At 43.0% G+C, this 22890-nt stretch overlaps 1 protein-coding gene across 4 annotated transcripts in view; it reads left to right on the forward strand.

Annotated features, from left to right (window-relative positions):
• HAO2 (hydroxyacid oxidase 2) overlaps positions 1–22890 on the forward strand; it is a 29265-nt gene that overhangs the window by 637 nt on the left and 5738 nt on the right. The window contains exons 2-7 of one of the 4 annotated variants that reach the window (XM_043527776.1): positions 2023–2170; positions 4073–4225; positions 6385–6536; positions 7068–7351; positions 11089–11304; positions 16836–16994. In XM_043527776.1, coding sequence (XP_043383711.1) covers positions 4095–4225; positions 6385–6536; positions 7068–7351; positions 11089–11304; positions 16836–16994 — 942 coding nt within the window. In that variant the 5' untranslated portion in view covers positions 2023–2170; positions 4073–4094. The remainder of the gene's footprint in view (positions 1–2022; positions 2171–4072; positions 4226–6384; positions 6537–7067; positions 7352–11088; positions 11305–16835; positions 16995–22890) is intronic. The other 3 variants (XM_037910210.2, XM_037910218.2, XM_037910224.2) reach the window with 3 other exon arrangements.

Raw genomic sequence — 22890 nt, forward strand, 5'->3', positions numbered from 1 at the left:
GATGACACAGTGACAAAAACACCCAAGTCCTGTCTGGGCTACTGGCTCCAATATTGCAACTATTAGTGGAGAATTACAGGTCCCAGTCTTTTAGTGTAGAGTTAAACATGTCTGTCAGTGAGACAGGCCATATCTACTCTTGGAAGTTTGGTTGAGTGATTTTGTCTACATAATCAATCTGTTTCTCTATGTCTGGAGCACACATTGTCATCATTTGGTCGACTTTCCAACCTGGTAGCTCACATCGTGGCTATCTGACATGCTGGTTCCAATAAGGGTTGCAACTCCTAATTAACTGCTATAGAAGGATAGTAGAGAGAGCTGGAGCACTCTCCTGGGTATTTTCAGAAAAATTAAATTGTAAACAATGCATTTATTCATAGTCTGAAGCGCCTCCATTTTCATTTGCACTGTAAAAGGTCTATTTTAACTAGGCCTGCAAAACTATTAGTAACAAATCATTTATTTAACAAATTTTGCTTCTTTTTCTGTTTTGTGAATTGTGAGGAAACACCTCACACTTTTCTCATATTTTGTCATTATTTTCCAAATCATTTCTGTGAATAATTCTTGGTATGTAGTTTATTCACAGTAGTTCATAGATTAATATAGAGCAAGGTCGGAAGGGACCACTGTGATCATCTAGACTGACCTGTATAACACAGGCCATAGAACTTCCCCAAAATAATTACTAGAGCAGTTTTTTTTAGACAAGCATCCAGTCTTAATGTAAAAATTGCTATTGATGGAGAATCCACCATGACCCTTGATAAATTGCTCCAATAGTTAAATTTGCACCTTATTTGCCGTCTGAATTTGCTAGCTTCAACCTCTAGCCACTGGATTGCGTTATATCTTTGTAAGATTGAAGAGTGTGTTATCAAATATTTGTTCCCCATGTACGTACTTACATCTTCAAACTTTAGCAGTCATTATTTTCGTTTTCTTCCAGGTCGTTGATAAAAATATGAAATAGCATAGCAAGAATATAGCATACATAGCAAACAGAATAGCAAGAACTGATCCCTGTGGGACCGTACTAGAAACACACCCATTCAGTGATGATTACCTGTTTACAGTTACATTTTGAGACTTATCAGCCATTTTTAATTCATTTAATATGTGCTACATCGGTTTTAAATCATACAAGTTTTAATCAAAATGTCATGCAATACCAAGTCAACACCTTACAGAAATCTGTTACATCAACCCTATTACCTTTATCAACCAAACTTGTATAATCTTACCAAAATAGAGATATCAAGTTAGTTTCAAAGGATCTGTTTTCCATATAAACCCATGTTGACTGGCAAGTATTTGATATTCAATGTTCTGCTGCTTTGACTGCACACATATGTCATGCAGTGTTATTTCTGTTCCCTGACTGGATGAAGTAATACTAAGAATCATATTTCCAGTGTGAACAGTTGCAACTACAATTTCAAAATTTTGTTTGTGTCAGTATTCTCCTGTAGTTGCTCCAAATGTTATACATTTGCCTTCGCGCCTACTCATTTGCTACAATATTCACAGAAAGCAAACATCAAAGGGACCTGGATTCATTACAAAAGTCAACTGAATATTTCTGGAAAATATTTGGCGGATTTCACCCAGCTCTAATTCTAACTATGAATTGGAACATAGTTTTGCGCTGCATTTATTCTGGAATGGGTTTAGATGCAGGTTTCTGTATTTACTCCTTTCAGAATTTTCTAGGCCAAATTCAGAAATGTTCTAAGTGAGGGTTGCATATTGGTGAATGCGTGTAGGGCTGGTATCATTTATAGAAGGGTGGAGAGGGATACTGGAAAATGAACAAGCAGGAGGATGTAAGAGAAAGGGCTGCTTTAATTTGCACCTTCTAACAGGCTCTTTTTGGGTGCTTTTCACACTACAGCCTCACCCTTCCACCTCCAGTGTATGTTCACTTACACCACCTACTGGTAGCAACATGTAACACAACTATCTATTGTTCTCTCTGAATTTAAAGCCCTATTCTCTGTTGATTGTTTTTTCTGACAGCTGAACCTTGGAGAAGACAACATGGAGATAGAGACTGAGACAGAGAGATCATAAAATATAGGCTTCATTCTGCTTTCTGGCCATATCAGTAATGCTTTTTTGTAACACTGGGGCAGAAGATGATTTGCAGGATTTGCTTGAGGCCAAGTTAAGTAATCATTAACCTGGATAATCAGAACCTGGTAAAGCAGTAGCTTAGGTTAGACTATGTTCTGGTTTTAGCTATCTAAAAACGATCGAGGGGCAAATTCTGCCGTCATTTGTGATCCTTTCATTCCCAAGTGGCATCCATGGGGTTGTACAGGTATAAAGAAGACAGAATTAGGCCCACTTAACACTGTGGCCAACATCAAAGAAAGTGATTTGAGTTGCTTGCGAAGTATTTCCCCTTAGAGACATATGATTACATAAAAAAAATCTAAGTTAAAAGAACAATAAGGTTGCAAAGTCAAGCACTCAAAAGTTAGGAAATGCCAGAATTAAGGTGGCCTATGCCATCTTAATTCAGCCCCCTGTGTGTAAGCATTATGATACAGTTTTTAATTATATGATGACATACTCTTTTTTCCACTGCCTCATTCAGTGAACACAATGGACAGTGCTCACTTAATGAGCAGCTATTCATTAAATTAATTTTATCTTTATCATTGAATGTGTGGGCCTATGCGTTATTTAATGAACACTAGTCATACATTGCTCTTAATACAGAATTATTATTTCCTCAGGGACTTTTCCATGATGCTCATCACTATGATATCAGTGCTTCACAAACATTAACACATTTATCTTCAGAACACCTCTAATATTGTTATTCCCATTTTACAGATGGGGAACTGAGGCACAGAGATATTATTGTCAAAAGCATCCACTTACTTTGAGCGCCAATTTGAGATGCCTATGGCCTGATTTTTTCTAGAACTTATCATTTTATCGCACTGTTCAGACTATAGCTCTCACTGATTTCAGTTGCAGCTCTGAGTGCTCAGCACTTCTGCAAATCAAACCCCTTCTGTTTCAATGTAAGCATCCAGAAAATGACGAACACTCAATTAGTGGCCAACTGTAAAAATTTTGCTTTCATTGGATTCCACAGGAACTCTGTGGCAGGGGCAGGGATAGAATCTAATTCTCCAGAGCGGCATTCAACTGCTTTAACCATAAGACTGTCCTTTCTCTTTCTGCAGTCCCCCGCCTCATTCACTCACACCTTCCAGATTCTGCAACAATGAGGGAGAGGTTTTACAGGCAACAGTGTTCTTCTTTACACAGCTCTGATTCATTCCCTGAGCATGGTCCATCCTGTGCGCTAGATGAGGCAGGAATCCTGTGGGGGAAAAAACTAGTATTTGATCATGTAATTAAAGAGTATATCATAATGCATACACACAAAGGAGCCAAATTATGGTGGCACAGACAACTTTAACTGTGGCATTTCTTAACTTTTGAGTGAGTGATCTGCAGTCTTAATGGGATTTAAATGTATTTTTGTAAGTAATTTCCTAGTTTTTTTAAAAAAGCAAACTGAAAAAACCCCCAGAAATTCTATCATGTGGAACCATATTGATTCTCACATGGGTCATCTTCAGGTTTCAGAATTTTAAATCCACAGCACAGCCCTCTACCACTTGAACTAAAAGAATAACTGATAGCAGTAGTAGGTTGACATTCTCTATGTGGGCCAGCAACGAGGGGGCAGGGGATGAGGCATACATTTTGGGTTACACAGATATTTGCTGACAGAAAAGGAATGATGAGGCCCAGGAATCCTGGGTTCCATTCCAGGTTCTGAGGGGAGTGTTCTCTAGTGGTTAGAGACTTCTGTCCCTGTTCCCTGAAAACCAGGCCCCTTCTGCCCACCAATGCCTGCAGCCTGTCCTAGGACCAGCCCCAATTATCCATCCCCCATCTCCTCATCCCTGTCCAGAGCCTTGCCCCATCATGGCAGAGATGTGGCACACTAGTTGGTCACTGTGGAGAAGCTGGAGCTGTAATTCTTCTGCAGACAGAGGATTGTAGAGCTGTCAATCCAATCTCTGTGCTCTCTTCTCAGGTTCCAGTAACCTTTTTCTGAAATGCCCATGATATGTTTGTCAGACTTTGAAGCTTATGCTAAGAAGCATCTGCCCAAGACCACTTGGGAATTTTTTGCAGGTGGAGCTGATGAGTGTTGCACCCGAGATGACAACCTCCTGGCATATAAAAGGTACAGAGAGCTCTTCTTTTGTGGGCAAAAATCTTTTAGGCTATGTTGGGATGCAAGTTCTTGGTGTTCTCAAGTGTCTAATACTCTCAACACCTATCCATTATATAAATGGCCACAGCAAAATGCACCTGAGTTACTTACAATGTAGCCTCTGGTGTTACCCAGCAGATGAAGGTAGGTAGCATGGAGCACAGTGGACTTGAGGGTGGGAATGGGCAGCAAGGGAGTGAAAGCAAGTGGCATGTTGTGTAGGTGAGAGAGTAAAGGGTGTGAGTGGCCATAGAGTGTGGGGCATTGGGAGTATGAGGATGGAAAATATGTAGCACAGGGGACTGAGACTTGGGGGCAAATTGCATGGATAGTGAGAATGGGCAGTGTTCAGGCTGATGATATGGGTATAGCAATCTGAAGGTTTTTGATGTAAGGGAAGAGAGATGGAATCCGACAACAAGTAGCAAAAGTGCAGATGTGTATGCCATGGGATACATGGAAGGCAAATGACAGAGCAAGGATCATTTGAGTGGGTGGTTTTCATGTTCTGGGATGCTATTCAGACCAGTGAGGGGTGGTATCACCACTTTCCCTGTAACTCTGAGTGCTTTAAATGCTCTGTTGCTGAAGCTCTCTGTCTGGGATGCTCACAGTTAGCAACAAGCATGCCCTCTGTCTGTTTGCTGTGCAACCCTGATACAGCAGCAGTTTGCCTTCTGCAGCAACACAGTCACTCCCTGGTTTCCACCAGCTTTGGTTGCACCTGGCAATTTGACCCCAGCATCCACCCCATCCCAAATTTTCCTGAAACCATGTGCTTTGCAATGTGCAGACCTTTCCTGGACCATTCAGAGGAATAAGATTTGTTTGTTCCTCTAAACAGACAAAACATACAGTGTATCACTTTAACTGGAGTTAATCACTTCAATGCACACACAGCACTGGGCTGGTTTGGTTTAAAAGTAAAACAAATGTATTGACCAAAGGAGATAGATTTTAAGTGATACCAAGTTGAAAGAATTAAGTTAGAAAGGGTTAAAAACAAACAAAAGTAAAAATACACTTTCTAGTTAACAAAACTGTGGTCTTGGTTCAAAGTAAGATTCTTACCAGACTTCCTTCCAGCATAGGTGCTGGAACTAGGGGTGCAGGGAGGTGCAGCAGCACCCCCTGGCTTGAAGTGTTTCCATTATATACAGGGTTTACAGTTTGGTTCAGTGGCTCACTATAAAAATTGTTCCAGGACCCCTTCCTTCCAGCAAGATGGCCGACCACCTCCTTTGGTCAGAATCTCCCAAAAAGTCTGAAGTGCTCAGTTCCTTTGTCGTCTTAGGTGAAAGTTCTTTGCCCCACTTTTTATATCTTTTTTTCCTTTGAAAGGGATTCAGCTGAAGGTTACCCCTCAAAATAAAGTTCATTAAAGCTATGAGGAAGGAGCTATAGAGTCTGGTGATGAAGGAAGTTCCATGCTGGGGTCTTCCCCCACTAGTGTTCGCTATAATGCAAATTGATCTGTTCCTTCCCCATCCAATGCAAATGAATGGCCATTAGACATGTGATAGCCAATTGATTCTGACAACACCTCACTGGAGGGTTGGCTTGTCCTTTGTCTGGGAGAAACCTGTTTACTCACTCCACAGATTTATCTGGTAAACACATTTTAATCTCACATTTCCTCCACATTTGTGTAGTCCCTTGGGGTGTTTACTGTACATACACCGCACAAGGATATTAATGATCAGTGTGTTGTTACTAGTTTTCTATTGATGTCTTCCATACACATATCAGCTATGGTTTATTACCTTAATGAATTGGGGTACACTGAATTGGTGACACCAGTGGAAACTGTCTACCATATATCAGGGTGCTTCTTGCCCTCTGGCATTGGGGTGATCTTAGGTTACAGTGGTACAGAGAATGATGGCAGATGGTATGGGGTTTACAGGTAGGTGGCAACGACTGTGAGGAGAGTCATGTTGGGGGTGAAAGTAAGTACCAACGAGGGGGTGGAGTTCTCAACAGGCAATGGCCCCTGGCTTTTCCTGATTGGGTCAGACTACTGTGTGATAACATGTAAATGAAGATCCATTGATCAGGGAAGATCGCAAGCATTAAAACCACTGGGCTGCTACCTTATTGACTGGCATGTCATCTTTGTCTTCTTGCAGAATCCGCTTCCGGCCACGCGTGTTGCGGGATATGTCTGTGATAGACACTAGGACTATTCTTCTAGGGACTGAAATCAGTTTCCCTGTAGGGATTGCTCCCACCGGTTTCCACCAGCTGGCTTGCTCCGATGGAGAGAAGAGCACAGCAAGAGGTACCCTGTGATTTCATTCTGTAAAACAAAAGAGGACATATTAAAAACTGTTAGAAACTGTGAGCAACTCTGATGGCATTTTAATGTGTGGCCAACCCCCTGAAAAGCCAATCTGTAAGAATGACACTGAAGTGCCATGTTTTAGAGCCAGATTCTTTTCCTGACCTACTCCTCTCTCCCTTGTGATGCTCTGGAGGCACAAAGCAGCTGGAAAACCACATACGGTCACAGTGCTGCAGCACTGTAGTTATCCCCAGCTACCAGAACAGCCTCTTGGGGGCTGCTGTAACTTAAAGAAGCCCTGAAGCTATTCCTACTTGTGCCAGGGACCAGACTGGCCCCCTTTTGGCCCCAGGATCGGAGGGGGGTGACATACAGCATTCAGCCTGTACAGTCCGTACATACTTTATAAAATATGGATGAAAGATCTTGTATTGGGGGTTGTTAGCTGGCATTACCATTGTACCCAGGCAGAATTGGTGAGGAAGCTTCAGCACCTCGTACTGAGGCTTTTTTAAATATCTCCTACAGCAGCTGAAGCCATGAACACCTGTTACATCACCAGCACATACTCCACCTGCACGGTGGAGGAGATTGCTGCAGCCGCACCCAATGGCTTCCGATGGTTCCAGCTATACATTCATCGCAACAGGGCACTCTCAGAGGGACTGGTCCGACGTGCAGAGGCCGCGGGTTTTCAAGGCCTGGTGCTCACCGCCGATCTTCCCTACGTTGGGAAGAGACGAGACGACATCCGCAACAACTTCCAGCTCCCACCGCACATGACAGTGAAGAACTTTGAAGGAGTTTTTGAGGTTTGGGAAATGATTTGTGTGTGTGTGAGAGCGAGAGAGAGCGAGCAGATGGGAGCCTCACTGGCCAGAGGCAACCCCTGCCTGCCGATAGTGGGGGAGGAGGCAGAGTGAGGGCAGCCGGCTTCAGCAGTGTTACTGAGCATGCTCAGTCCATGTGAGCATGCTCAGTACAAGCCAAGCAACATATCTGGGGGGATGGGAGGGCTTGTGAATACATATGTCTCCCTCACACACACACACAAAAAATATCACCTTTGCCACTGGACTACAAAAATAGTTCTTAGCCTTTTTGGATACATGTTACCGTTTGCCAAACTCAGGCCTGGTCTATGCTTAAAAGAGTTACTGTTATAAATACTTCAGTGAGGGGATGTGATGATGTTACTAGTGTGAATGCAGTTATACCAGTATAATGGTGACTCATACTAGTATAGTTATTCCCCTTTTCATATGGGAATAGCTTTATTGGTAGATGCACCTTTATACCAATATAACCGCACCCATGCTGGTGGCAATGGTGAGGGGGCATGTCACACTGCTTTAGTTATATTAGTATAGTTAAAGTGGTACAGTTTTTGTGTATAGACAAGCCATAAGACCTCAGCTGTACTAGCCAGTGCTCACCGCCTTTCATTCATCTGTGCCTGCTCTAAATTCTGATGGAGCTTGGGTTCCTCTAAAGCCTGGCCTCACTCTCAGAGCTCCGCTGATGGTTACAGCAGTCACAACTGAATGGGAGGTGAGCTCTAAATCCGTCTAATGCCCCTGAAGTCACTTTGTTCAACAGCTCAGGTGCCTTTGCAGGAAAAGATTGACAACTGTTCGGCACAAAGTCCCCTGGTCAGACATTTTCCTTTCAAATGGTTGGATGACAATCTGTTTTGATTTGACCAAATGTTTAAAATCATACTCTGTACATGCACAAGAATATTTTAATAGTGCTCCCCCTATTTTCTATTGCAGATCTAACAAAATTATGTGTGTGGAGATTTCACTAAAATGTTCTGAAACACCGGGCCAGGTTATCGGCTGCTGTAAATCTGTGCCACTCCATTGGTTTTAATTGAGCTACATTGATTTACAACAGATAAGAATCTGGTCTCCCTTTTCTCATTCAGGGTGCTCATATATATTGACTGAGGCAGGGCTTCAAAGCATAGGCACCGACTTACAAGTTGCCAGGGGGTGCTCGACCCCTCTTCCGCCACAGGCCCCACCCCCACTCCACCCTTCACCTAGGCCCCCACCCTCACCTCACCTCTTCCAGATGATCTGGGGTGGGTGGGAGGCGCTAGGAGGGAGGGGGAGGAGCTGCTCGGCAGGGCCGCTGGCAGGCAGGAGGTGCTGGGGTGGAGGAGGAGGCACTGATCCCCGGGGCTATCAGTAGGTGCTGAGCACCCACTATTTTTTTCAATGGGTGCGCCAACCCCGGAGCACCTTCAGAGTCGGCGCCTATGCTTCAAAGTAGCTTGGCTTAATTCCATTCACTTTTTCAGGCTCTGCATCAGCAAGCAGTCATGGGATAAGGGGGGGAAGGTTCTCTCATGGACTGGTAACTGGTTAAAAGATAGGAAACAAAGGGTAGGAATAATGGTCAGTTTTCAGAATGGAGAGAGGTAAATAGTGGTGTCCCCCAGGGGCCTGTACTGGGCCCAGTCCTATTTAACATATTCATAAACAATCTGGAAATAGGGGTAAACAGTGAGTGGCAAAATTTGCAGATGATACAAAAGTACTCAAGATAGTTAAGTCCCAGGCAGACTGCAAAGAGCTACAAAAGGATCTCTCAAAACTAGGTGACTGGGCAACAAAATGGCAGATGAAATTCAATTCTGATAAATGCAAAGTAATGCACACTGGAAAACATAATCCTAACTGTACATATAAAATGATGGGGTCTAAATTAGCTGTTACCATTCAAGAAAGAGATCTTGGAGTCATTGTGAATAGTTCTCTGAAAACATCCGCTCAATGTGCAGCGGCAGGCAAAAAGGTGAACAGAATGTTGGGAATCATTAAGATAATAAGACAGAAAATATCACATTGCCTCTATATAAATCCATGGTACCCCCACATCTTGAATATTGTGTGCAGATGTCACCTCATCTCAAAGAAGATATATTGGAAGGGGGAAAGGTTCAGAAAAGGTCAACAAAAATGATTAGAGGTATGGAGCATCTGCCATATGAGGAGAGATTAACAAGACTGGGACTTTTCAGCTTGGAAAAAAGATGACTAAGGGGGATATGATAGAGATCTATAAAATCATGACTGGTGTGGAGAAAGTAAATAAGAAAGTGTTATTTACTCCTTCTCATAACACTAGAACAAGGGGTCATCAAATGAAATTAATAGGCAGCCGATTTAAAACAAACAAAAGGAAGTATTTTTTCACACAACACACAGTCAACCTGTGGCACTCCTTGCCAGAGTATGTTGTGAAGGCCAAGACTATATCAGGGTTCAAAAAAGAACTAGATAAATTCATGGAGGATAGGTCCATCAACGCTATTAGCCAGGATGGGCAGGGATGGTGTCCCTAGCATCTGTTTGCCAGAAGCTGGGAATGGGCGACAGGGGATGGATCACTTGATGATTACCTGTTCTGTTCATTTCCCCTGAAGCACCTGGCACTGGCCACTGTCGTAAGACAGGATACTGGGCTAGATGGACCTTTGATCTGACCCAGTATGGCTGTTCTTATGTTAAGCCAGGATTCAAAATAGTGCCTCATTGAAAGCACAATGTGAGAACTGAGTGAGGCATGATTCTGCAGGAGTCCTTGCCTCCTTCAGTGTGCATCTAGAATGGGATAGCGCAATCTATGGTGGGCTAGCCACATCCAAGTTCTTTCTTTTCCCCCCTATTGTTTCATTTTTAATAAACTTGTAATTCCATCAAGAAAATGGCACTAAAAGCACTCATAAATCAGGAAATGCCAAAGTGACAGTATGTGAATGTATTGTGATACCGTCTTCGTTTACATGCTGTTCTTCCTGCGGGTCTGAGTGGCACACACTGAATAAGGCAAGTAAAGAATGAGTGAGAAATGTTCTGTGGATCTGGGCCTGGTTTGTGGCCCAGTTGTTTCTGTACTTACCACAGCGTAATTCCTGAGTATGCATTACAGTCCATGCACTTACTCTCAGTCTAAACCAGTGTAACTGAGAGTACCTTTAAGGTTAATGGCAGGATGGATGATATGTAGCAAATAGGCAAGTTGCATAAATCAGAGCTGTATGGCTATGGGTAGCCTTCCCTTTTGTATCTGCTGCTTTCTCATCTTGTTTTAAAATAGAGTGAATGGAAAGGAGACCTGCCTTGGCCTCCATCACACCAGACAGTTTATGTTGCTATCTAAAGAAGCCCAGTGATCTTATTTGCAGGAAAAAAAACATTTTGACAACTGCTGTATCAAGGACATATCCCCTCCTGTTTCTGCTCTGCAATGTCCTCGTTTGCACTCCTGCCTTCCAATACCTTGGCTTTGACATCTCAGCCTACATCCCTCGGAGACTCTTCTTTCCATATCCATTCCCCATAATAATTGTTGTCCTCCAGAGACATACCCTTTACAAAGCCAGTTGATGGAACTGTTATGAAGTGTATTAATGTCTTCTGTGGTAGGGAAAGAGTTTGAGGGATTTTATTTTATTTTTATTTATATGATAATATATTATATTATATTTATTTATTATAAACCTGTAATGTGATTTCCTTCTACTCCATGGCTTCAGGAAGAGAGTTGTTCTGAGTATGGCCTCCCGCCTAACTCCATAGACCCTTCTATAAACTGGAATGACATCTATTGGCTGCAGAGCCTGACTCGCTTGCCTATCATTGTCAAGGGAATTTTGACGAAGGAAGATGCAGATCTGGCAATGAGACATGGAGTTCAGGGGATTATTGTCTCCAACCATGGTGGAAGGCAGCTGGATGGAGGACCTGCCACTGTAAGTGAAAAGCTGTAATCTGTTGTCATAGACATGCACGTGTGTCCTGACATAGGTAACTGTGTGTTTACATTCATATACATAGCTGTGGTATACCTGCACACACATATGCGTGCCTGTGTGTACTGTAGCAAAGATGAAGTAAAGAGCAGAAAATATAGAGATGAGGGTACAATACAGTCTCAGCACCTAATTCTGCTGAGACACAGACCCATTGAATTTAGTGGGAACTGCCTGCAAATATTTGCAGCATTAGATTTTAATGGAATGGAAATTTATAGTCCCTTAAACCCCAGAATAAAGATAATTTATGTAGCAAAAATCTCCCTGATATCCAGCTCTGCAAATTAATCACTGGGTGTTTGAATGTTTGCATCCACCCATGTTTCTTCCCATCTTTTTTCTGTTTCTTTTATCCATGTTATTTTTGCATATTGTCACATCTGTGTTTTATTGTGACCTATTCACTTTACTGTTTTTACTGACTTTTCTGTCATTTGCTTTACAAAATACGACACAATAATCCAGGGAATTCCATGAAAACACTACATTGATGCAATGACAAGGATGAGGCTGGTCCCAAGATCCCTACACTCCAGGCTCCCCAGTTCCCATTACCCAGCATGTCCAGCGCTCTGCTGCCATCCCGCTGCCTGGAGACATTGGGCTGCCCCCACTGCCATGTGCTCCTCAGGAGCTCTCACCAGATAGCATCTGCCTGGCTGAGGACCAACTTAGCCTCTTCCGGGGCAGCCTGAGCACCCCTAGCTTTGAGGCTGTTTGCTGCAGAGACTGAACGCAGGAGATGGGGAAACTGGTGAGAGGAGGGTTCTGCTAGGAGAACGGGGGTCTGGATATGGGAGATGGGGACTCTGCTACAGGGAGACAGGCCAGAAAGGGGGAGTTGTCCTGGATAGAGAGCAGGGTCTGGGTAGGAAGAAGGGAGGGAGGTGATAGCACTGCTTGGGGGCTGCTGGGGAGGCAGGGAAATTCTGATGCCAACCCAAGGCTGGGTGCTCTGCTGGGGAGATGGGGGCTAGGAATGGGGCTGTCCCAGAGCCTGGCTCTGGCTGCTCTTTGAAGGGCCAGGTGATGGATTCCCCTTGTCCAGCAGCCCTGGCCTCCCCAACACACTGTGGGGCTGAGAAGCTGTTCCCAACTAAGGACCCCACACCCAGAGTCGAACCCATGGGATCCATGCACTCCTTCTCCACAGGCCCCTGCCCCTCTGCCCTAGCAACTGAGCCCCCTCCTCAGGGGAGGGGTCGTGGAGCATGTGGGGACTCTTCCGAATTCAGCACCGTCTGGGTCCCCTCTGTTCCAAGGGGGCACCCATAGGACATGAATATCCAAAGGGCATACAGCCAAAAGAAACAAAGATATGAGAACCTCTGTTCTACTATACTTCCAACCACTGCTATGGCTCCAGGCCTTAGTGCAAGGTCTGTCACGCCTTCTGCTGCCCCAATGAACCAGCAGATATCAAACTTAGAAAACTTCAGGCTGAAACTTCGACAAAATTATAAGCAACTGAAAAGATTACTCTAGCAAATGTAACTGTAACTATTATAATTACAATACATAAGGAGACCAGAGAAGGGAAACTGAGAGATCAACAGACAAGTGCCTTCTAAAGATAAAGTTGAGACAGTAGCCAAGATGATTGGGGGGGAAAAAACCATGCCAATTTTTGCCCAAATTTCTTCAACCCCCTCTTATTGGCCCTCCCTCCAGAATTTCTGTGGATAGAAATTCCATGCTTGAATAATGAGTATAGAAGTAGGAATAGACTACCAACCACCCAACCAGGATGGTGATGGTGATCGTGAAATGCTCAAGGAGATTAGAGAGGCTACAGAAACAGAAAACCCAATAATAATGGGGGATTTCAACTCTCCCCCTGTTGACTGGGTACATGTCACCTCAGAATGAGATGCAGAGATAAAATTTCTAGATACAGTTAATAACTGCTTCTTGGAACAGCTAGTCCTGGAACTCACAAGGGGAGAGGCAATTCTTGATTTATTCCTGAGTGGTGCATAGGATCTGGTCCGAGATGTGAATATAGCTGAACCACTGGTAACAGCAACCGTAATGTGGTTAACTTTAACATCTTCGTAGGGAGAAAAATACCAAAGAAACCCACCCCAGTAGCATTTAACTTCAAAAAGGGGAACTACAAAAAAAGGAGGAAGTTAGTTAAATGGAAATTAAAAGGAACAGTCACAAGTGTGAAATAACTGCAAGCTGCATGGATACTTTTTAAAAACACCAAAATAGAGGCTCACACTATATGTATACCCCAAATTAAAAGAAACAGCAAGAGGACCAAAAAATGCCACCCATGGCTAAACAACAGAGTAAAAGAGGAGTCTAGCGAGAATAAGACATCCATTAAGAATTGGAAGTGAAATCTTACTGAGGAAAATAGAAAGGAACATAAACTCTGGCACGTCAAGTGTAAAAGTACAATTAGGCAGGCCAAAAAAGAATTTGAAGAGCTCTTTGCAAAAGACACAAAAACTAACAGCAACAACATTTTAAGTACATCAGAAGCAGGAAGACTGTCAAACAACCAGCGGAGTCAGTGGACAATGGATGTGCTAACAGACCACTCAAGATAGACAAGGCTGTTGCAGAGAAGCTAATTGAATTATTTGCATCAATCTTCACTGCAGAGGATATGGGGGAGATTCCCATATCCAAACCATTCTTTTTAGGTGACAAATCTGAGGAACTGTCCCTGGCTGAGATGTTAATAGAGGAGATTTTGGAGCAAAATTGATAAATTAAAAAGTAATAAGTTATCAGGACCAGATGGTATTCACCCAAGAGTTCTGAAAGAACTGAAATAAGAAATTGCAGAACTACTAACTCTGGTATGCAACCTAGCACTTAAATCAGCTTCTGTACCAGATGACTGGAGGATATCAAATGCAATGCCAATCTTTTAAAAAGTCTCCAGAGGTGATCCTGGCAATTACAGGCCGGTAAGCTTAATTTCAGCACGGGCAGATTAGTTGAAACTATAGTGTAGAACAGAATTATCAGACAGATAGATAAGCACAATATGTTGGGGAAGAGTCAACACGGCTTTTGTAAAGGGAAATCATGCCTCCCCAATCTATTAGAATTCTTTGAAGGGGTCAACAAGCATGTGGATAAGGCTGATCTAGTGGATATAGAGTAGTTACACTTTCAGAAAGCCTTTGACATGCTCCCTCACCAAAGGCTCCTAAGCAAAGTAAGCAGTCATGGGTCCTCTCAACTGGTTAAAAGATAGAAACAATAGGTGGGAACAAATGGTCAGATTTCACAGTGGAGAGAGGTAAATAAAAGTGTCCCATTCCCCCCCACCCCAACCCCAAGGATCTGTCCTGAAAACAGTGCTGTTCAACATATTCATAAACGATCTGGAAAAATGGGTAAACAGGTAGCAAAGTTTGCAGAGGATACAAACTTACTCAAGATAGTTAAGTCCAAAGCTGACTATGAAGAGTTACAAAGGGATTTCACAAAACTGGGTGACAGGGCAACAAAATGGCAAATGAATTTCAAGGTTGATAAATGCAAAGTAATGAACGCTGGAAAACATAATCCGAACTATACATACAAAATGATGTGGTCTAAATTACCCGTACTACTCAAGAAAGAGATCTTGGAGTCATCATGGATAGTTCTCGGAAATCATCTGTTCAGTGTGCCGCGGGAGTCAAATAAGTTAACAGAATGTTAGGAACCATGAGGAAAAATATAGACATTAAGACAGAAAATATCATAATACCACACTATATGAAATCACACCTTGAGCACTGCCTGCAGTTCTTGTCGCGCTATCTCAAAAAATATGTTAGAATTCAGAAAGATGCAGAGAAGGGCAATAAAAATTATGAGGGGCGTGGAACAGCTTCCATACAAGGAGAGATTTAAAAGGCTGGGACTCTTCATCTTAGAAAAGAGACAATTATGGAGAGATATGATAGAAGTCTATAAAATGATACCTGGGGGGGAGAAAGTGAATAAGGAACTATTATTTACTCCTTCACATAACACAAGAACCAGAGGTCATCCAATGAAATTAATAGGTAGCAGGTTTAAAACAAACATAAGGTAATACTTCTGCACAGTCAATCTTTGGAATTTATCGCCATGAGATGTTGTGAGAGCCAAAAGTATAACTGTATTAAAAAAGCATGAGATAAGTTCATGGAGGCTACGTCCACCAATAGTTATTACCCAAGACATTCAGAGTCTGCAACCCCTTGCTCTGGGTGTCCCTGGACCTCTGACTGCCAGAAGCTAGGACTGGATGTAGGGAATGGATCTCTCTATAATTGCCCTGTTCTGTTCATTCCCTCAGGAGCATCTGGCACCGGCCACTGTTGGAAGGCAGGATACTGGGCTAGATGGACCATTGGTCAGACACAGTATGGCCATTCTTGTATTCAGAATTCTGCTGCCAAAATTGTCTTCCTCTGATCATGTTATTCCCCTGTCTGAATCCCGCCGTTGGCTTCCCTTTATCTTTCACAAAACTTCATCCTTCAGAAATTCATTTTCAAGGCACCTCACAACTCCACTCTGCTTATTTCTCTGCTCTCATGTCTTTCAAGCCATATTCCCTTCACTCTGTACAAGCATCCACCTTGCATCTTCCCTTTGTATCCTTCTCTCCCTCCTGTTTCCATGCTGTCTTTCATGCCAGAACCAGTCCCTTCTATTCTTGTGGAGCAAATGACCATCATTGAAATCCCTAGTTGAAATTAATTTCCCCAGAGTCTTTCAGGGGTACAAATCCTCAACAACATCAAAAGGGAAAAGGGAAGAATTTAAAACAAACTAAAGATCTTCAACATCTTTGTTCTGCACCTTAAGTAGGGCAGCGAGTGTTTCTATGGCACATTCTACTGTATGTACTCATACAGAACGTACTAGGCCATGGTGGGTACACTGTCAGTGCTCATTAAATAGTGGAACTAGTTGAAAAATTTCAAATAAACCTGTTTTTGCTGAAAAATTCCCTTTTTTCTCCCTCAGATTTTTTTTACAAATATTTTTATCTTTTATCATTTATTTTCTATTTTCAAAACAAGAAATTTTCAAAAATGGTTTCTTTTTACATTTTTAATTTTGGGGGGAAGAACCTGCATGCCATGTGACCAAAAATGCAATTTAAAAGTATTTCAAAAATGGAAAACAACAAAAATGTCCCACTATTCACTTTGTTATTTTTGTGTTTGTTTTGTTTTTTTAATCAGCACTAACAAATAAATCAAGTAATCATAACATGTTCATGACACTAGAAACTGGGATAAACGATCTGGCAAGTAGACTGGAGGACTGCATTTTTTTCAATTTAGAAACATATATATGGCATTTTGTATTATGAGGTGCATCATTAAATTTCAGTTTAAAAGAGCATAAGCAGTTATAGAAGGTCTTACATGTTTGTACCCCCTCCCTTCTCTTCTTATATCTTTCTCTAAGAATCAAAGGCTGAATTCTATGTAAAAGTATCTGTTTCTTTTCAGATTGATTCTCTGATTGAAATTGTAGACACAGTGCAAGATAGAGTTGAAGTTTATTTAGATGGTGGAATACGAACAGGAAGTGATGTATTAAAGGCACTGGCACTCGGAGCAAAATGTGTCTTCATTGGAAGGCCAGCTTTATGGGGTCTGACCTACAAGGTGAATGAGGAAACGTGGGGTTTGTACATGCACTCATTCTCATATGCACAAACACTGGGTTACTGACAGAGCTGGTAGTGATATTTTTTCCTGTGAAAAAATTAAACAAGAATGAAATATTTTTAATTTTCATTGTAAAGTTTCTCTGAAAAATGTCAGGCTTTTGTTTTTTCAATGGAAACCCAAAACATTTACTCAAAACCAAATATTTCGCACAGAATTACCAGTTTTGACAAAAATGCCATTTTCTGTCAATGGACATTTCTCTGGAAATTTTTTCACCAGCTCTAGTTACTGATAAAGGAAGAAGTTGCAGATAAGCAGTGTTTACCCTGAGTAAAAGACTCCAACTCTCCAGATGGTAGGTTACCTTGCTCTGTGACATAACTTTCCCAACTCTTGTGAGGAGTCTTGTGATTATTGAGAATTTCAGGGTTTTTTAAAAGTACATTTATAGCGCTCATGGCTATGAAGAGTGGTATGAAAATGTAAAATCTAAAGACTCAAAAACCAAAAAAGAAAAAGAAAAAAACCAAAATGTATTTATAAAAAAAATCATGACTTTTAAGCCAATCATATGATTTTGGTGGGTCTGCCTCATGATATATGAATGCCTGGGGTTGGCAGTACTGGTGATATAGAGACAGGTCTCCTCATTCAGCTATAAAGTTTAATAGCTCCATATTTAGGTACATTTAGGTTCATTTTGCCAAATATTTGTACCTGCTGAAACTGGTGGCATTGTAGTGTGGTGAAACATTTTGATGTTAAAGAGACAGTGAGTGCTAGATTTTGAAAGGTACAATATTTTGGCACTGAAAGATGGTGCCTAGTGGGGTTTTACAAAGTGCTTAAGTCACTTTGATAAATAGGACTTAGGTTCCTAAGTCACTTAGATTTTTTTTAATTTACCCAGGGTCACCTTACATTTTTTAAAAATTAAGTAACAAACAATCCAAGTTTTTGGTAAAGTATCCATTGTATAGCATGTCATGAAACCTTTTCTAAAACCACTGCTTTGTGCTACCATGTTGAAGTTTAAAAGGGTCTTTTGGGCTGGATCAACTACACTATCTTTCCTGTATGTGCTCAGGCCTGCTACCATTTCTATTCCAGTGTCAATTTTGCTGCTCCAGCAATACTATCAAACTCAAGCATTCAAAAACATTGAGCAGACCCCAAAAATCATAAGACTGGCTTAAATCATGAGATTTTGAAAAAATCTAGTAAAATCTGGGCTCTTTTTATTTGTCTTCTGGCTTTTGAACCTTTTGGGTTCACGTTTGCACAATCATGAGGGCTGGAAACATTTTTTCCTTTAAATGAAATCTAAGATTGTGATACAGTGTTGTGTTTCTAGCTACTAGGGCTTTCAGAAAAATAGCAGACTTGTGATAAACTTGCAAGAATTGGGAGCACTGCTTCTGTTGCCAGTAAATACTCTCTTAAAGGGATGTGGAAAAGGGTGTTGGTGAGCTCCGCGCCCCCCTCCCAGGCACTACATAAGAGTAACAGGTGGGATTTTCAGATTTGCCTCAGGAGTTAGGCACCCAACTCCCACTGAAGGGAAATGTGTGTTGGGTGCCTTGCTTCCCTAAAGTGCTTCTGAAGATCTCACTCAATGTAATTTTCTGGTGTATGAGACAGAAAATGTAAATGATGATCAGTGAAAGAGAGACATTGACATCAAGTACTGTGAAATGTAAAATTGAAATTAGAGAAAAATAATTTTCTCTGATACCTTTCAGTTATGGTGATATAGAACAGTATAGAAAAAATAGGTGGACAAAATGTTCAAATGGAAATGTGATTCTCAAGTTGTTGGCACCACATTTACAGAAGAAAATGTACACTACACTATTTTTAGGATCCATAACTTTTATCTGAAAAACCTATATCTTCCAAAATGTAAAGTGCTCAAGACCTTATTGAGCACCCAACCGCTCCATCCCAGTAAACAGCCCAAGCAACAGAAGGCTGTCATTCAAGAAGTTTTAAAGTGGCCTTTTCCTTCCCTCCTACCCTCCTCCCACACCCCACCCAGGCTACCTTGTGAGTTATCTCCCTATTTTTATAATCAATTAATAAAGAATACATGTTTTTTAAATGATAGTGACTTTATTTCCTCTGTAAGCAAGCTGTGATCGAAGGGGGGAGGGCAGGTGGCTTACAGGGAATTTAGAGGCAACCAAGGGGGCGGGTTTTCATCCTCCCACCCCACCATAAACGTCTCCCCCTTACTCTCACAGAGATTGTGGAGCACACAGCAAGCAGCAATAACAATGAAAATATTGGTTTCGCTGTGGTCTGCGTGAGTTAGTAAACTGCGCCAGCGACCCTTTAAATGTCCAAATGCACACACTACCACCATTCTACACTTGCTCAGCTTATAGTTGAACAGATCCTTACTACTGTCCAGGGTGCCTGTTTACGGCTTCATGAGCCAGGGCATTAAGGGGTAGGCTGGGTCCCCAATGATAACTATAGGCATTTCAACATCCCCAACAGTTATTTTCTGGTCTGGGAACTAAATCCCTTCCTTCAGCCATTTAAACAGACCAGAGTTCTTGAAGACGCGAGTGTCATGAACCTTTCCCAGCCATCCCACATTGATGTTGGTGAAACGTCCCTTGTGATCCACCAGTGCTTGCAGCACCATTGAAAAGTACCCCTTGCGGTTTATGTACTGGCTGCCCTGGTGGTCCGGTCCCAAGACAGGGATATGCGCTCCGTCTATAGCCCCACCACAGTTAGGGAATCCCATTGCAGCAAAGCCATCCATAGAATCATAGAATATCAGAGTTGGAAGGGACCTCTGGAGGTCATCTAGTCCAACCCCCTGCCCAGAGCAGGACCAATCCCAAACTAAATCATCCCAGCCAGGGCTTTGTCAAGCCTGACCTTAAAAACTTCTAAGGAAGAGGATCCACCACCTCCCTAGGTAACACATTCCAGTGTTTCACCACCTTCCTAGTGAAAAACTTTTTCCTAATATCCAACCTAGATCTCCCCCACTGCAACTTGAAACCATTACTCCTTGTCCTGTCATCTGCTATCACTGAGAATAGTCTAGATCCATCCTCTTTGGAACCCCCTTTCAGGTAGTTGAAAGCAGCTATCAAATCCCCCCTCATTCCTCTCTTCCGTAGACTAAACAATCCCAGTTCCCTCAGCCTCTCCTCATAAGTCATGCGTTCCAGACCCCTAATCATTTTTGTTGCCCTTCGCTGGACTCTCTCCAATTTTTCCACATCCTTCTTGTAGTGTGGGGCCCAAAACTGGACACAGTACTCCAGATGAGGCCTCACCAATGTCGAATAAAGGGGAACGATCACGTCCCTCGATCTGCTGGCAATGCCCCTACTTATACATCCCAAAATGCCATTGGCCTTCTTGGCAACAAGGGCACACTGTTGACTCATATGCAGCTTCTCATCCACTGTAACCCCTAGGTCCTTCTCTGCAGAACTGCTGCCTAGCCATTCTGTCCCTAGTCTGTAGCGGTGCATTGGATTCTTCCGTCCTAAGTGCAGGACTCTGCACTTGCCCTTGTTGAACCTCATCAGATTTCTTTTGGCCCAATCCTCCAATATGTCTAGGTCCCTCTGTATCCTATCCCTACCCTCCAGCATATCTACCACTCCTCCCAGTTTAGTGTCATCCGCAAACTTGCTGAGGGTGCAATCCACACCATCCTCCAGATCATTAATGAAGATATTGAACAAAACTGGCCGCAGGACCAACCCTTGGGGCACTCCACTTGATACCGGCTGCCAACTAGACATGGAGCCATTGATCACTACCCGTTGAGCCCGACAATCTAGCCAACTTTCTACCCACCTTGTAGTGCATCCATCCAGCCCATACTTCTTTAACTTGCTGACAAGAATACTGTGGGAGACCGTGTCAAAAGCTTTGCTAAAGTCATGGAACAACATGTCCACTGCTTTCCCCTCATCCACAGAGCCAGTTATCTCGTCATAGAAGGCAATTAGATTAGTCAGGCATGACTTGCCCTTGGTGAATCCATGCTGACTGTTCCTGATCACTTTCCTCTCCTCTAAGTGTTTCAGAATTGATTCCCTGAGGACCTGCTCCATGATTTTTCCAGGGCCTGAGGTGAGGCTGACTGGCCTGTAGTTCCCAGGAGCATCCTTCTTCCCTTTTTTAAAGATGGGCACTACATTAGCCTTTTTCCAGTCATCCGGGACCTCCCTCTATCGCCATGAGTTTTCAAAGATAATGGCCAATGGCTCTGCAATGACATCCGCCAATTCCTTTAGGACTCTCGGATGCAACGCATCCGGCCCCATGGACTTGTGCTCGTCCAGCTTTTCTAAAAAGTCCTGAACCACTTCTTTCTTCACAGAGGGCTGGTCACCTCCTCCCCATGCTGTGCTGCCCAGTGCAGTAGTCTGGGAGCTGACCTTGTTCGTGAAGACAGAGGCAAAAAAAGCATTGAGTACATTAGCTTTTTCCACGTCCTCTGTCACTAGGTTGCCTCCCTCATTCAGTAAGGGGCCCACACTTTCCTTGGCTTTCTTCTTGTTGCCAACACACCTGAAGAAACCCTTCTTGTTACTCTTAACATCTCTCGCTAGCTGCAACTCCAGGTGTGATTTAGCCTTCCTGATTTCACTCCTGCATGCCTGAGCAATATCTTTGTACTCATCCCTGGTCTTTTGTCCAATCTTCCACTTCTTGTAAGCCTCTTTTTTGTGTTTAAGATCAGCAAGGATTTCACTGTTAAGCCAAGCTGGTCGCCTGCCATATTACTATTCTTTCTACACATCGGGATGGTTTGTCCCTGTAACCTCAATAAGGATTCTTTAAAATACAGCCAGCTCTCCTGGACTCCTTTCCCCCTCATGTTATTCTCCCAGGGGATCCTGCCCATCAGTTCCCGGAAGAAGTCAAAGTCTGCTTTTCTGAAGTTCAGGGTCCGTATTCTGCTGCTTTCCTTTCTTCCTTGTGTCAGGATCCTGAACTCGACCATCTCATGGTCACTGCCTCCCAGGTTCCCATCCACTTTTGCTTCCCCTACTAATTCTTCCCTGTTTGTGAGCAGCAGGTCAAGAAGAGCTCCGCCCCTGTTTGGTTCCTCCAGCACTTGCACCAGGAAATTGTCCCCTACACTTTCCAAAAACTTCCTGGATTGTCTGTGCACCGCTGTATTGCTCTCCCAGCAGATATCAGGATGATTGAAGTCGCCCATGAGAACCAGTGCGTGCGATCTAGTAGCTTCTGCGAGTTGGTGGAAGAAAGCCTCGTCCCCCTGGTCCGGTGGTCTATAGCAGACTCCCAACATGACATCACCCTTTTTGCTCACGCTTCTAAACTTAATCCAGAGACTCTCAGGTTTTTCTGCAGTTTCATACTTGAGCTCTGAGCAGTCATACTGCTTCCTTACATACAGTGCAACTCTCCCACCTTTTCTGGCGTCCCTGTCCTTCCTGAACAGTTTATACCCATCCATGACAGTACTCCAGTCATGCGAGTTATCCCACCAAGTTTCTGTTATTCCAATCACATCATAATTCCCTGACTTTGCCAGGACCTCCAGTTCTCCCTGCTTGTTTCCCAGGCTTTGTGCATTTGTATATAGGCACTTGAGATAACCCGCTGATCGCCCCTCATTCTCAGTATGAGGCAGGAGCCCTCCCCTCTCACACGCTCCTGCTCGTGCTTCCTGCCGGTACACCGCTTCCCCACCTACCTCAGGGCTTTGGTCTCCTTCCCCCCGTGAACCTAGTTTAAAGTCCTCCTCACTAGGTTAGCCAGGCTGCTCATGAAGATGCTCTTCCCCCTCTTCGTTAGGTGGAGCCTGTCTCTGCCTAGCACTCCTCCTTCTTGGAACACCATCCCATGGTCAAAGAATCCAAAGCCTTCTCTCCGA

Source organism: Chelonia mydas, chromosome 1, assembly GCF_015237465.2.
Source record: "Chelonia mydas isolate rCheMyd1 chromosome 1, rCheMyd1.pri.v2, whole genome shotgun sequence".
Lineage (NCBI taxonomy): Eukaryota > Metazoa > Chordata > Testudines > Cheloniidae > Chelonia > Chelonia mydas.